The sequence below is a fragment of the Pinus tabuliformis genome, chromosome 3_1 (genome assembly GCF_031772625.1).
Source record: "Pinus tabuliformis cultivar Carrire ecotype Pingquan chromosome 3_1, CPIR1, whole genome shotgun sequence".
Taxonomy (NCBI): Eukaryota; Viridiplantae; Streptophyta; class Pinopsida; order Pinales; family Pinaceae; genus Pinus; species Pinus tabuliformis.
The window spans coordinates 383,909,099-383,921,055 of record NC_142301.1 but is presented as its reverse complement, the minus strand read 5'-3'; the positions used below and the strand labels follow the sequence as shown (position 1 = coordinate 383,921,055).

Below are 11,957 nucleotides of genomic sequence, written 5' to 3'. Positions count from 1 at the left end.
TCCCAGCCGACCGCCCACACACCCCCTTACACACATCCCTTCGGCGCTCTACCAAGTCGGCTTCACCACCACGGTTGGTCGGCCAACCCTCCACTGCAACCACTCCAAGGATGGGTATAAGCACATCGCATTTGCCATTACAAATCTCTGTCGCATGTGTTATGTCGCAAACCACATAACCGCAGCTCGCATTTGTCTATCCACGGTCGCACTTCCGCCCGTCGTTTGGTCGCACAACCTTCCGCCGTGTGCGCGCGCCCAGTCGCCCTGCGCCCAACTGCACTGAACACCCGAGGGCCTTACACTGGGACTCCTGCTGCCTCTCAACTGTCCGACCATGAGATTCGTCTTTCAGGACCAGAATCTCCCGCCTAGCTTACTTGCTAGACAACAGTCTTCCGCAAGTTACTTGCACATTGTGCAGGGCTATTTGATCATCACCAGACTTAGCCTCTTTTCTCTTTCTCTGCCTGTCCCTACAGCGCAGATTTTCCTTCCCTCCCCTCCTTTTCTCTGGAAACTCTTCTAGTTAGGGGAGGTAGTTAGGGTTGCAATCACAACAACTGTTTTTTCCCAAGAGAAAACTTCCTCCTTGAGAAGTTACCAGATTTTAAATGAAAACATTTCTTTTTTCTCATAATAAAATAAATATTATTAAATTTCAAACATATAATAATATCATATTCAGTTTGTATTTACCACAGTAAACCAAATATTTACATTTTTCGAGAGGCATTACAATGTATAAATTGATATTATATCTTAAAAAGCTTTGGAAACTTTGCATTATATATTAAATATATTATTTTTAGAAATCCCTAGTATATTTTAAATAAAATTAAACAGAAAAAATATTCTTAAAAAAAGCATTTCATTTATTAATTATACTACAAATTTATATAATAAAAAATAATTTTTATTTTGAATTTTCAAAAAATTTACTTTATTTTTTAATCCTATCTCAAAAATACTTATTAAAATAGTTATTACATATCATGATTATTCCACAAGAAAAAATAAAAAAAATATTTAAAAAAGCATTGAAAAAATAAAAAAATAAATATTTAAAAAAACATTTCATTTATTAATTAAACTATATATTTATATAATATAAAATATTTTTTATTATTAATTATTAATTTTTTTACTTTATTTTATTAATCATACTCCAAATATTCACTAAAATACTTATTAGTAATTTTTTCGATGTCCCACAGGTAAATAGTTATTACATACCTTAACTATTCCATAAGAAATAGTTACTTCCCAAAACACCCAAAACGTTATTAGTTAGTTTTCCAAACTCTACACTTAGAGAGGAGGATTTAGCTCGAAAAAATAATAGTTTTTTCAGCATGATTTTGACGAAGTATTATGGAATCTAGATTATAAGTAAATTTTGAAGACACTGTCTGTTCTTAAGGGTATTGATTATATTTACACAATTAAAAAATATTCAAACATTTTAAAATGGTAAACTACAATGTTATTTGTAATTCACCAGTATTAATTGTAAGGTTATTTGTTTTCTTTATGGTGTTGTTGGATTATTTTATATGTTAGAAAATTTTTGGTAAAAGTCACATCATCATAGTTTTGTATGTGTTTTTCGAGGTAAAAATCACATTATCAAAGTTTCGAGGTAAAAGTCACATCAACAAAGTTTTGGCGACTCATTTAGAACCATTAGTGTGGTTCATTGTCAAGACTAAATGAAGAACAAACATCAAGTTAAATAGATGAAGAGAAGATGAATAACAAGCATCAAGTTAAATAGATTGACAACAAGCATAAGTTAAATAGATGAAGAGAATTTTTTTTAGTTGTTATAATATAGTTTGACTAAATAAATAATATTATTAAGAATTTTTTTTTAAGTTTTACCATTTATTATTTTCATTTAGTTTTAGCTTTTTAGAATTAATTGTTTGCATTATCTAAATTTGACCAAAATATTATTTTTCTTTTATCGTTTTGATTATTTAAGTTTGAACCAAATATTTTTGGTTAAGTTTGACTATTTATTTTTTTTATAAGTTTTTAGAATTAATTGTATTGATTATTTAAGTTTGACTCAAATATTATTTTTATTATGATATTGAGTTTACTAATTGTTTTAGTATTTTGATTATTTATGTTTGATCTAAATATTATTTTTATTTTTACATATTCATTTCATTAAGATTTTCTTTTGATTAATTATTTTCCTTAATTCAATATTAACAATTATATTCTAACCATTATTTCCTTATATTAAAATATTATTTTAAGTTTTATTTAGATGAAAAGAAAAATTTATTTATTAATAATGTTATTTATTTAGTCAAATTTAACCGACCAAAATATTCTCTCTTCATCTATTTAACTTGATACCATGAACTTTTTCTTATCTTATCATGACAAAGAACCACCAAGATGATGAACCACATATGGTTTCAACCACACTAGATGGTTCGAAACCCGTTAACAAAACTCTGATAATTTAATTTTTATCTAAAATTTTCTTACTTTTCATAATATAGATCACATAGCATAAATTCAATCATTTTATATGTTTTTAATTATTATTATAGTTTTTATTAAAATTATAATTTAATGTTATTTTAGTATATAAATCAAATTGTTGTTTTGGTTTTCTTTAAAATTTTGAATTGGGTGAGCTTTATAATTAAATTAAATTTTTTTATTTTTACTTTTTAATTAAATTTAAGATTTAAAAAAGCAATAATAAAAATAAAAAACAAACATTTAAATTATGTAATTATTTATGACTGAAGTTAGTTGGAATCTTAGTTAATAAGAAAGCAATCATTTTTCAACAATGCTTTTAAGTTTTCTTTGAACAAATTATGAAATATGGAAGGACAATGTCAATGCACTAGTTTTTAAGTTTGATTTTTTGGACTTTTTAGCTGATTTTCTGGTGTGAAAAAATTGTAGCAAAATCTTGATTTTGGTTATTTAAACTCATTTTTTTACTACATATATGGATTCAGCACCATAAAAAACCCATGGGGTACTTTCGTTGGGAAGAGTTGAAGTGTCAAACTTGTCATTTCAATAAATTTGTGGTGAATTCTAGACAAATTAGATATAAAAATAAACCAGAAAAGTTTCCAAAGAATCACACTCAGAGACCATTCTAAACAAATTAGATACAAAAATAGACTGGAAAAGTTTCCAAAAAATCGTACTCAAATACCACTTGAATGTGAATGAGGTCTTTATTTATGTGATTAGAAGATCCTAATAAATTGATGGTGTGATTTAATTAAATTGTTTTTTACTAAAATTATATTATAATATTAAATTAAAATTTTAAATATAAAGGAAAATAATATTTTTAAATATAACCAACTCAGATTCATCTTAACTCTGGATCTACCAAGCTTGAGGGATCAAATCACTTTTCACTATAAAAGAGATTTGCATCTCAAAAGATTTGATCCTTTCACACTTTGTAGATTTAGAGATAAAATGAATTTAAGCAAGCTTAATTTTCCCCACTAAATAAGAAATAATCTACATGAATACATTGGGTCAATACCATGGGTCATTTTTAATTTTATTTTTATAGAATTATTGTTATTCTGTTATTTTTATTTTACATCAAGTTACTTTAATATTTTTATTTAATTTTAATTTTATTATGTAATTTGTCCAATTCAAAATATACCATACTGGGTTATTGCCTTGTAGAACACTTTTAGATGTAATAAATTAATGGAAGTTTTTAAAATTCAAATTAGAGAATAATATTTGATGACTATTTAAAATGTTTTGTTTCGGAAAAATAGTAATATTTGATTATTTAAAAGACAATTCTAAATATAAAAGTGCATTTAGCCTCACACGTAATTACTTGTATTTTGTCGTCTTCGTCACCTGTGGGATTGTACTTTGTCTTTTTGGTAAGGATATTTGTTTTCCTGCGGGATTGTACTTTGTCCTTTTCGTAGAGGATATTTGTTTTCCTCTCAGTAAATGCGGTTTCTCAATTTTCTATTATATTTGTCTTCCTCTCTCTTTCTCTCAGTAAATCGGGTCTTTCCAGTTTCAACTAACAAGGGGTATCTCGAGTTTCAACTATATTTTTCTTCCTCTTTCCTCCTCTCAGTAAATCATGTCTCTTGAGTTTCAACTAACAAGGGGGTCTCTCCAGTTTCAACTATATTTCTCCTTCTCTCTTCTTCTCCAGTTTCAACTATATTCCTCCTCCTCTCTTCTTCTCTCAGTAAATAGGGTCTTTCGAGTTTCAAATAACAAGGGGGTCTCTGGAGTTTCAACTAACAAGGGGATTAATCAGGGATTTCAAGTTTCAGTGAGGTCTTTCGGAGTTTGAACTAACAAGGGGTTCTCTCAACTTTGGTTCTCTCGACTTTCAACTATATTTGTCCTCCTCCCTCCTCCTCTTAATCAGGTCTTTTGAGTTTCAACTAACAAGGGGGTCTCTCAAGTTTCAACTATATTTGTCCTCATCTCTCCTCCTCTCAGTATATCCGGTCGCTCGAGTTTCAACTAACAAGGGGTCTCTCGAGTTTTGACTATATTTTTCCTCCTCTCTCCTTTCAAGGTTCAACTAACAAGGGGGTCTCTCAACTAACAAAGGGATTAATCAGGTCTTTCGAGTTTCAACTAACACGAGGTCTCTCGAGTTTCAAATATATTTGTCCTCCTCTCTCCTCCTCTCAATATATCAGGTCTCTCGAGTTTCAACTATATTTGTCATCCTCTCTCGAGTTTCAACTAATGAGGGGGTCTCTCCAGTTTCAACTATATTTGTCCTCCTCTCACCTGTCCTCCTCTCACCTCCTCTCAGTAAATCGGGCCTTTCGAGTAACAAGGGGGTCTCTTGAGTTTCAACTATATTTCTCCTCCTCTCTCCTCCTCTCACGGTCTTTATATTTTTCCTCCTCTCTCCTCCTCTCAGTAAATGGGGTCTTTCGAGTTTCAACTAATAAGGGGGTCTCTCGAGTTTCAACTATGTTTGTCCTCTTCTCTCCTCTTCCCTGTCTCTTGAGTTTCAACTATATTTGTCCTCCCTCCTCTCTCCTCCTCTCAGTAAATCGGGTCTCTCAAGTTTCAACTAACTCCCTCCTCTCTCGAGTTTCAACTAACTCCTTCCTCTCAATAAATCGGGTCTCTCGAGTTTCAACTAACAAAGGGGTCTCTGGAGTTTCAACTCTCAAGTTTCAACTATATTTCTCCTCCCTCTTCTCTCCTCCTCTCAGTGAATCAAGTCTCTCGAGTTTCAACAAACTCCTGTCTCTAGAGTTTCAACTAACTTCCTCCTCTCTCTTGTTTCAACTAACTCCCTCCTCAGTAAATCGGGTCTCTAGAGTTTCAACTTACAAAGGGGTCTCTCGAATTTCAACTTACAAAGGGGTCTCTGGAGTTTCAACTAACAAAGGGATTCTCGAGTTTCAACTAACTCCCTCCTCTCAGTAAATCGGGTTTGGAGTTTCAACTAACAAGGGGATTTTCCAGTTTCAACTAACTCCCTCCTCTCTCAAATTTCAACTAACTCCCTCCTCTCAGTAAATCGGGTCTCTCAAGTTTCAACTGAAACTCCCTCCCCTCAGTAAATCGGGTCTCTCGAGTTTCAACTAACAAAAATTCCCTCCTCTCAGTAAATCGGGTCACTCGAGTTCCAACTGATACCAATTAATATACACCTCAACAATATAAAAATACATTTAACTTAAATATTACACTGTAATTATTAAGAAAAATAGTTTTTTTCTTCTTTAATATGATAATATGATTTTAAGTAAAATTGTAGTTTATTTTTTATTTTTTTGAAGTATTTTTGAAATATATATATAAATTAGACGCCTTGAATATTTAAACCTTCCGGATTAAACAAATTCGTAAAAATATTAAAAATAATTGATCGATTAAAATTTACTCAACCATCTAAATTTATAATTCTCAAACATTAAAGAATTAAAAAAACCAAAATTTACTCAACCATCTAAAATTATAATTCTCAAACATTAAAGAATTAAAAAAACCCACCGAAAAATGAAAAAAGAAAAGAGAAAAATGGCCTCGTTTGACTACCCGAGGAAACCATGGAAAATATTAGCACATTTTGACCCGTTTCCGTTAATGGAAGTGCTTCTCTGTTGTTACCCGACTTATTATTTATATCGATCTCTCTCCCTTTCCTTCGATCCTTGTGCTTCCTCATCGTATGTTGTGTTCGATCTGGCCTTCGCATCGACCAAGCGGTTGGGTTTAGCCATTCCAGTTAGGAAGACTCTAATTCTGGTACGTTACCCTTTTGCTTCTCTGATTTCAAAGACTCAGAGTTTGCGCATCTCTTTATGGATCCTTTTGCTGTTCTTCCATGGGAATTAGGTCGAGAGTGTCTCCTAAGAGTGCCTTACCATTCTCACGGAAATATCAAAGCCGTTTGCAAAACCTGGGAGGCCATTGTGAAGCACCCCCAGTTCTATGATGACAGAAAAAAGCTTGGGACTTCCGAGCAGTTGATATGTTTGCTGGAACTCCGGGAATATCTGGATGACACTCATCCTAATCTACAAATGGTGGTTTCAGTGATTGACCCTCTGCGAGGCACACGGAAAGCACTTCCTCCCCTTCACAATGGGATTCCACTCTTTCCTGACTGCGTTTGTGTCAATCAAAAGCTGGTTTTGTTCGGCGGGTGGGATCCGTCGAACGCCGACCAAGTGGAGGGACTCAAAACTGTTTTCATCTTTGATTTCTCGTCGCGTAAGTGGACCCGCGGGGCGGACATGCCGGTGAGGCGATTCTCCGGTGCTTTCTCGGTGTCATCGCAAGGACTCATTTACGTTGCCGGCGGACAGGATGGCAATTATAATCTCCTCTCATCAGCGGCTGTTTACAATGTGTTGGAAGACGAATGGAAGCTTCTTCCCGACATGAGCCAAGGACGGGATGAATGCTATGGCGCATTCCTTCACGGCAAATTCTTCGTTATTAGCAGTGACAGTGATGAGGAGGGTGATCTAATCGGGTGGAGTGCGGAAGTTTATGATCCAGAAAGAGGGGCATGGTCAACGCTGGAGAATATGTCGGATATCGAAGGGAAAAGCCCACGGGAGTGTCTGGTTGTTTCTTCTTCCGGGCGGTTGTATTCGTTTGAGAAGCAGCAGGGAGTGGCGGAATACGATTCCAATGAAAACGTTTGGAGGGTGCTGGGTTCTCTTCCTAAAACCCTTGACAGGATTTCGTGTTGTATAGCCTTGCGTGACAAGATTTTTGTTTACGGTTATCGTGAGAGAAATGTTAAAGTTTGCTATATGTATGAGCCCCCACCTGTCAGAACTGCAACAGAAAAGCAAGCGGAAACGATTGGGATGTGGACTACGATTGAGAGATCAGAAAACTCTTATCTGCTCAATGGACAGAGTGTTGACCGTGCCGTTACTTTTGAGATTTGAAGCTAAGTAACAGTTGTAACCTTATTGTAGTGTAGGTTGAATATAGCTAAATTAATCGACGCGTAGGAAGAAATTTCACATTCTGTTATCATTGAATGGACATTGGTAATAGACTTTAGAAAACGATGGTGTTTTTTTGGATGAGTTTAGATGTGTTTAATTGAATAAAGTTGGTTTATTGTTAACTAGCAATTGTATCAAATGTTGCAATGGGAACGTTATAAGAAGAAGCTTAGGAAATAGTAGCATAAACGAATGAAGTCAAAATTTTATGCAATTTTATTTATTTATCAATGTTTTTGTGAGAACAATTTTGAAATTTAAATTTTGAAGAATTGAGTTATATTATGGATTATGATTGCATGCACGTGAGTGCATGACGCGCTGGTGGGGGTGGTAGGCTTTCGCACCCCCCAGCCAGAATCGAGTCCTGCCCTGCTTCTGCAGCATTTGAATCAATGATGATGTATGTGTTCCGATGTTGACGTATTCTGCACGTATTCTCTGTTCGCTTCGGCGATATATGATGTATTGTGATTGTTCAGCAGGGATTCGCTCCCCCACTGAAAACGGATTATGATTGCAAGATGGGTTCAATACTAAAATTACCTTGTGTGGAAATAATAGACTATTTTATTGAATGTTTCATCATTTCAATATATACGATTTATTCTAAATTTGAATGGATAATTTCAATATTGATTTTGTGGCAAGTTTAATGATTGAATAATGAAATTGTTATTGAGTGTAATAATGAGTTTTAATGAATGAATAATGAAATTGCTAGTGTTTGCAAGGAGCAAATCATAAGCTTACCTCATCTTTAGAAGTCAATATGAGCTACACAAGTATGTACAATAATAACAGCACGATTTGAATCATCTAAAACAAAATTCTATGGATAAGGTGCTCTCTATTGTACAAGTGGACTTCAACACATTATTAGATACAACCCAAGATGATTTCCAAGTTAGCTAACCTGAATTCCTCTTCCACATTTTGTTTTCTTTTTGCTAACAATGGGAAGACATAAATATCTAAAAGCATATGAGAAGCTTCTTCATTGGACATGGCCAATCCTACCCATTCTAAGAACAATAATCAACAATAAGACATGCATGATGTTGTTGATTTTCTAGTGATAATTGACTTTCATTCACTTCATAAACAAATGAGAATCATAAACATAGAATAGGTATTTGGCACTATAAGTGACAATTTATCAATGCAATTAAATAGTTTTTGTTAAGTTCTCTCTCCCCAATGTTTCCATGTCAACAACTTCTTCACTACTTGTAAAAATCCACGAGTCTATTGAGTTGGTACTAAAAGTGGCTTAGGTTGTGGCCTCTAGGAGCGAAATATTTGTGGAGCATACATCAGGAGCTTGGGTAAACAACTAACCTCCTATAGAAAGCACGCAAATCCTGGGTGCTTGTCTTCCACATCAAAAACTTTGGTAAAAGAGGCTTCTAAGATTCACAAGTGTTCAAGCTCCAACACAGATTCAACAGTACTCTGTATCCTAAGGTTGCACATAAATATAGGAATGGCGATGTTTCTCATTTGATTTAGATTACCAATGATAGATAAGTCAAACTACCTTTACCTTCCAACATACCTTATCTTTTTCCCCAAGGAAAAACCATAACTTTCATTCTGTTAAATATCGAAAATTACATTCTATAGATGTTGCAAATAGACCATATGTCAAAACTGGTGGCCTAGCCACAATTGTAGAGAGTCTACATAATCCATAAAAAGTACCATGGTACTGATATACAAAATAAAAATATACATATATAGGTCTACAAACCGACACAAAAATGCAAAAGAGCTACTTTTAGATGTCCAACGAATATTTATGTATCATCAAGGCATAGGTGTTCCCTGCGGACACTGCTCCATCAAAGGCCTATGATAATATTGGTAAAAATCATGTCCATGTTGTTCATGTATCAACCAACTAGTAGGAGGTTGCTGCGCAACTTCCTTAGAAAGGAAGTTAGAAAGTTGGTTCCTCTCCCTGTAGATGGACTGACAAGAAATATAGTCAAAATGTGATTTAATAGCATAGATTTTGAGTTGAGAACATCCAAAAGTGGTCAATATAAAGTTCTCTTGATTGTTGACCATCCCAGTCGCTTTGAAAAATAATTAAGTGTGGTATTGAACACATAAGAGTCATTGGTCTTTCCATCCAAGAAGATGAGGATATCATCCAAAAATAATAGATGTGACAAAATGATGTTGTCTGCTATTCTGAAACCTTTAAGTCTGCCCTCATTCTTATATTTGGTGATTAATCTACTCAGACCATCCATTACTAATAGAAAGAGTAATGTGATAATGGGAAGCCCTTCCTGAGTTCATGTTCTGCATGAAAGAAATTGGAAGTGGACCCATTGATGAGGATGCTGTATGATACAGTAGATATTGAACACATTATCCGATTGATAAAAGCATGAGGGAAACCCAAATGAGTGAGTAACATCCTCAAATATAACCAACTAGTTTTGTCGAAAGCCTTCGATAAATCAATTTTGAATATCATGGCCTTCAATTTTTTTTGTTTTCATAGAATGCAATCCTTCCTAAGAAATACCTATAGCTTTGTAGATTTGGCGATTTTATAAAAAGGCAAATTGTTCTTGTGATATATGCTACGAAAGGATAGGCTTGATGTGGTTTGCAATGATTTTTTCCATAATCTTGTAGATACAATTACAAAGGGAGATGGTTCGGAAGTCATGGAAGGATTTGGGGTTATCAGATTTTAAGATAAAGGAATAAAAGTTGTATTAAGAGCATCATACGTTCCATGATTAACCCGACATTCCTCAATGACCTTGAGAAGATCATGTCCAATCAGATCAAAGAAAGCTAAGCAAAATTCCACAAGCCAGCCATCCAGGCCAAGACTCTTATCTTTCTTAAACCATTAAGCACAAATTTCAATTTTCCCCTAGTCACCAGCCCATCTAATTCCTCAGCTACCTACTCATCTTAAAAATAGGGAAAAATTCCTGAAATATCTATAATTTCTGCTAGTGTGGCCTCCTCAGGTTCTTTAAATAATTGCCTGAAATGCGATATGCCCAAATTTGCAAGACCTATGAAAGATTAAATAACTGAACCTTGTTCATGTTCCAATTCCCAGATTGTGTTGATTGCTTTCCGAACGTTAGAAAACTACTGAATGAATTTGGTATTCTCATCTCCAGATTGTAACCATATGGCTCTGCTCTTAAGCCTCCAATTTTCTCCCCTATCCTTCAAAATCCCGATCCTCTCTGATTCTGGATGAATAATATGAGATTTTGCTTCCATCGTTCAATATCCATCACTAACTAGATCTTCTAACTTGCGAAGTTCATTCTCAATGTTTCTGAGAGCTTCTTCTTCCCTCTTTTCCTTGGCCTTTACCTAGTCTATCGTCCTTTTATTTAGTAGGTTCATGTTTCTGGAAAAAGGTTCAGACACCAATTGGCCTTCATTCAATGGGTTTGCCTACCAAGTTTATTTTACAATTTGATGGCATTCTTCATCTCTTAACCAAGTAGAGTTGAATTTAAAAGGGTCCTTATTCTTTGGAGATAATGCCGAAATTTCTATGTAGATTGGCGAGTGATCCGAGATGCCTCCCGACCCAACCCATTGCCAGATGATATCAAAATTTGTCATCAAAGAATCTTTAATAAGAAATCAATCGAGCCTTCTGGCTAGCATGGCATCCTCAATTCTTTGATTTCTCCAGGTTGGCTGGATATGCACCACAGGTATGTCGATGAGATTATTTGACTCTAGCATCTGGAAAAATAAATTCGAGAGGTTGTCTATATGTGCTTCATTGTCCCAAGATTCAACATGTCCGATGGAGAAGTTGACATCACCCCCAAGGATTATGTTATCTATATTAATAACGAGGAGTGCACGAGGGATTCCCAAAATTCTACACAGTTGTGGCAAGGTCCATAGATATTAACAATTCTAAGATCCATCCCTAATTCTTTTGAGAAAAATTTCGCCATTAGGACTCCTTGCCTCCCCCATACATTCACAAGCTTCATCGATTTACAATCTATACAACAATGTGTCCTGATCTACCTTGTACATCTAAGGCATGGAAATTCCAACCCAGTCAGAATGCCTCCATAAGAGAACAAATATGTGAGCTACTCCAAAGAGTCTCCTGAAGGAAAATCACATATGAATCTTCTAATCTAACATTCTTCTAAGGGCTAGTTTCTTGGCAGGGCTACCCAACCCTCTACAATTAAAATATAGTCACTTCATTGGGAAACTAGATCCAGGTTGCCTCTTGCTCTAAGAACCCCTTCAAGTGATAATTTCCTGCCTTCAACAACATCCATACCGACCTTATGGATGTATTCCGAGATATAAGACTCTCTTCCATGTCATATCTTGTGTAAATTCAAATGAGTCGATAAGCTAAGGCCCCGACCCACTACAACATATGGTTTAGCTAGAGATCATAGTTTATATTTGTGGCTAGTATTGGAA

The 11,957-nt window shown here is 34.6% G+C and overlaps 1 protein-coding gene across 1 annotated transcript; it reads left to right on the top strand.

The window, feature by feature from the left end:
• The first annotated feature begins 6,329 nt into the window (after positions 1-6,329).
• On the top strand, positions 6,330-7,433 carry LOC149187334 (F-box/kelch-repeat protein At2g44130-like). The gene has a single exon (XM_089409628.1). It carries the CDS (start codon positions 6,330-6,332, stop codon positions 7,431-7,433), a length of 1,104 nt encoding a protein of 367 aa, XP_089265754.1.
• The last annotated feature ends 4,524 nt before the right edge of the window (positions 7,434-11,957 follow it).

What these genes read in the sequence shown, in the direction of transcription:
- LOC149187334 (XM_089409628.1), top strand. Translation starts at nt 6,330, where the DNA reads ATGGATCCTTTTGCTGTTCTTCCATGGGAATTAGGTCGAGAGTGTCTC.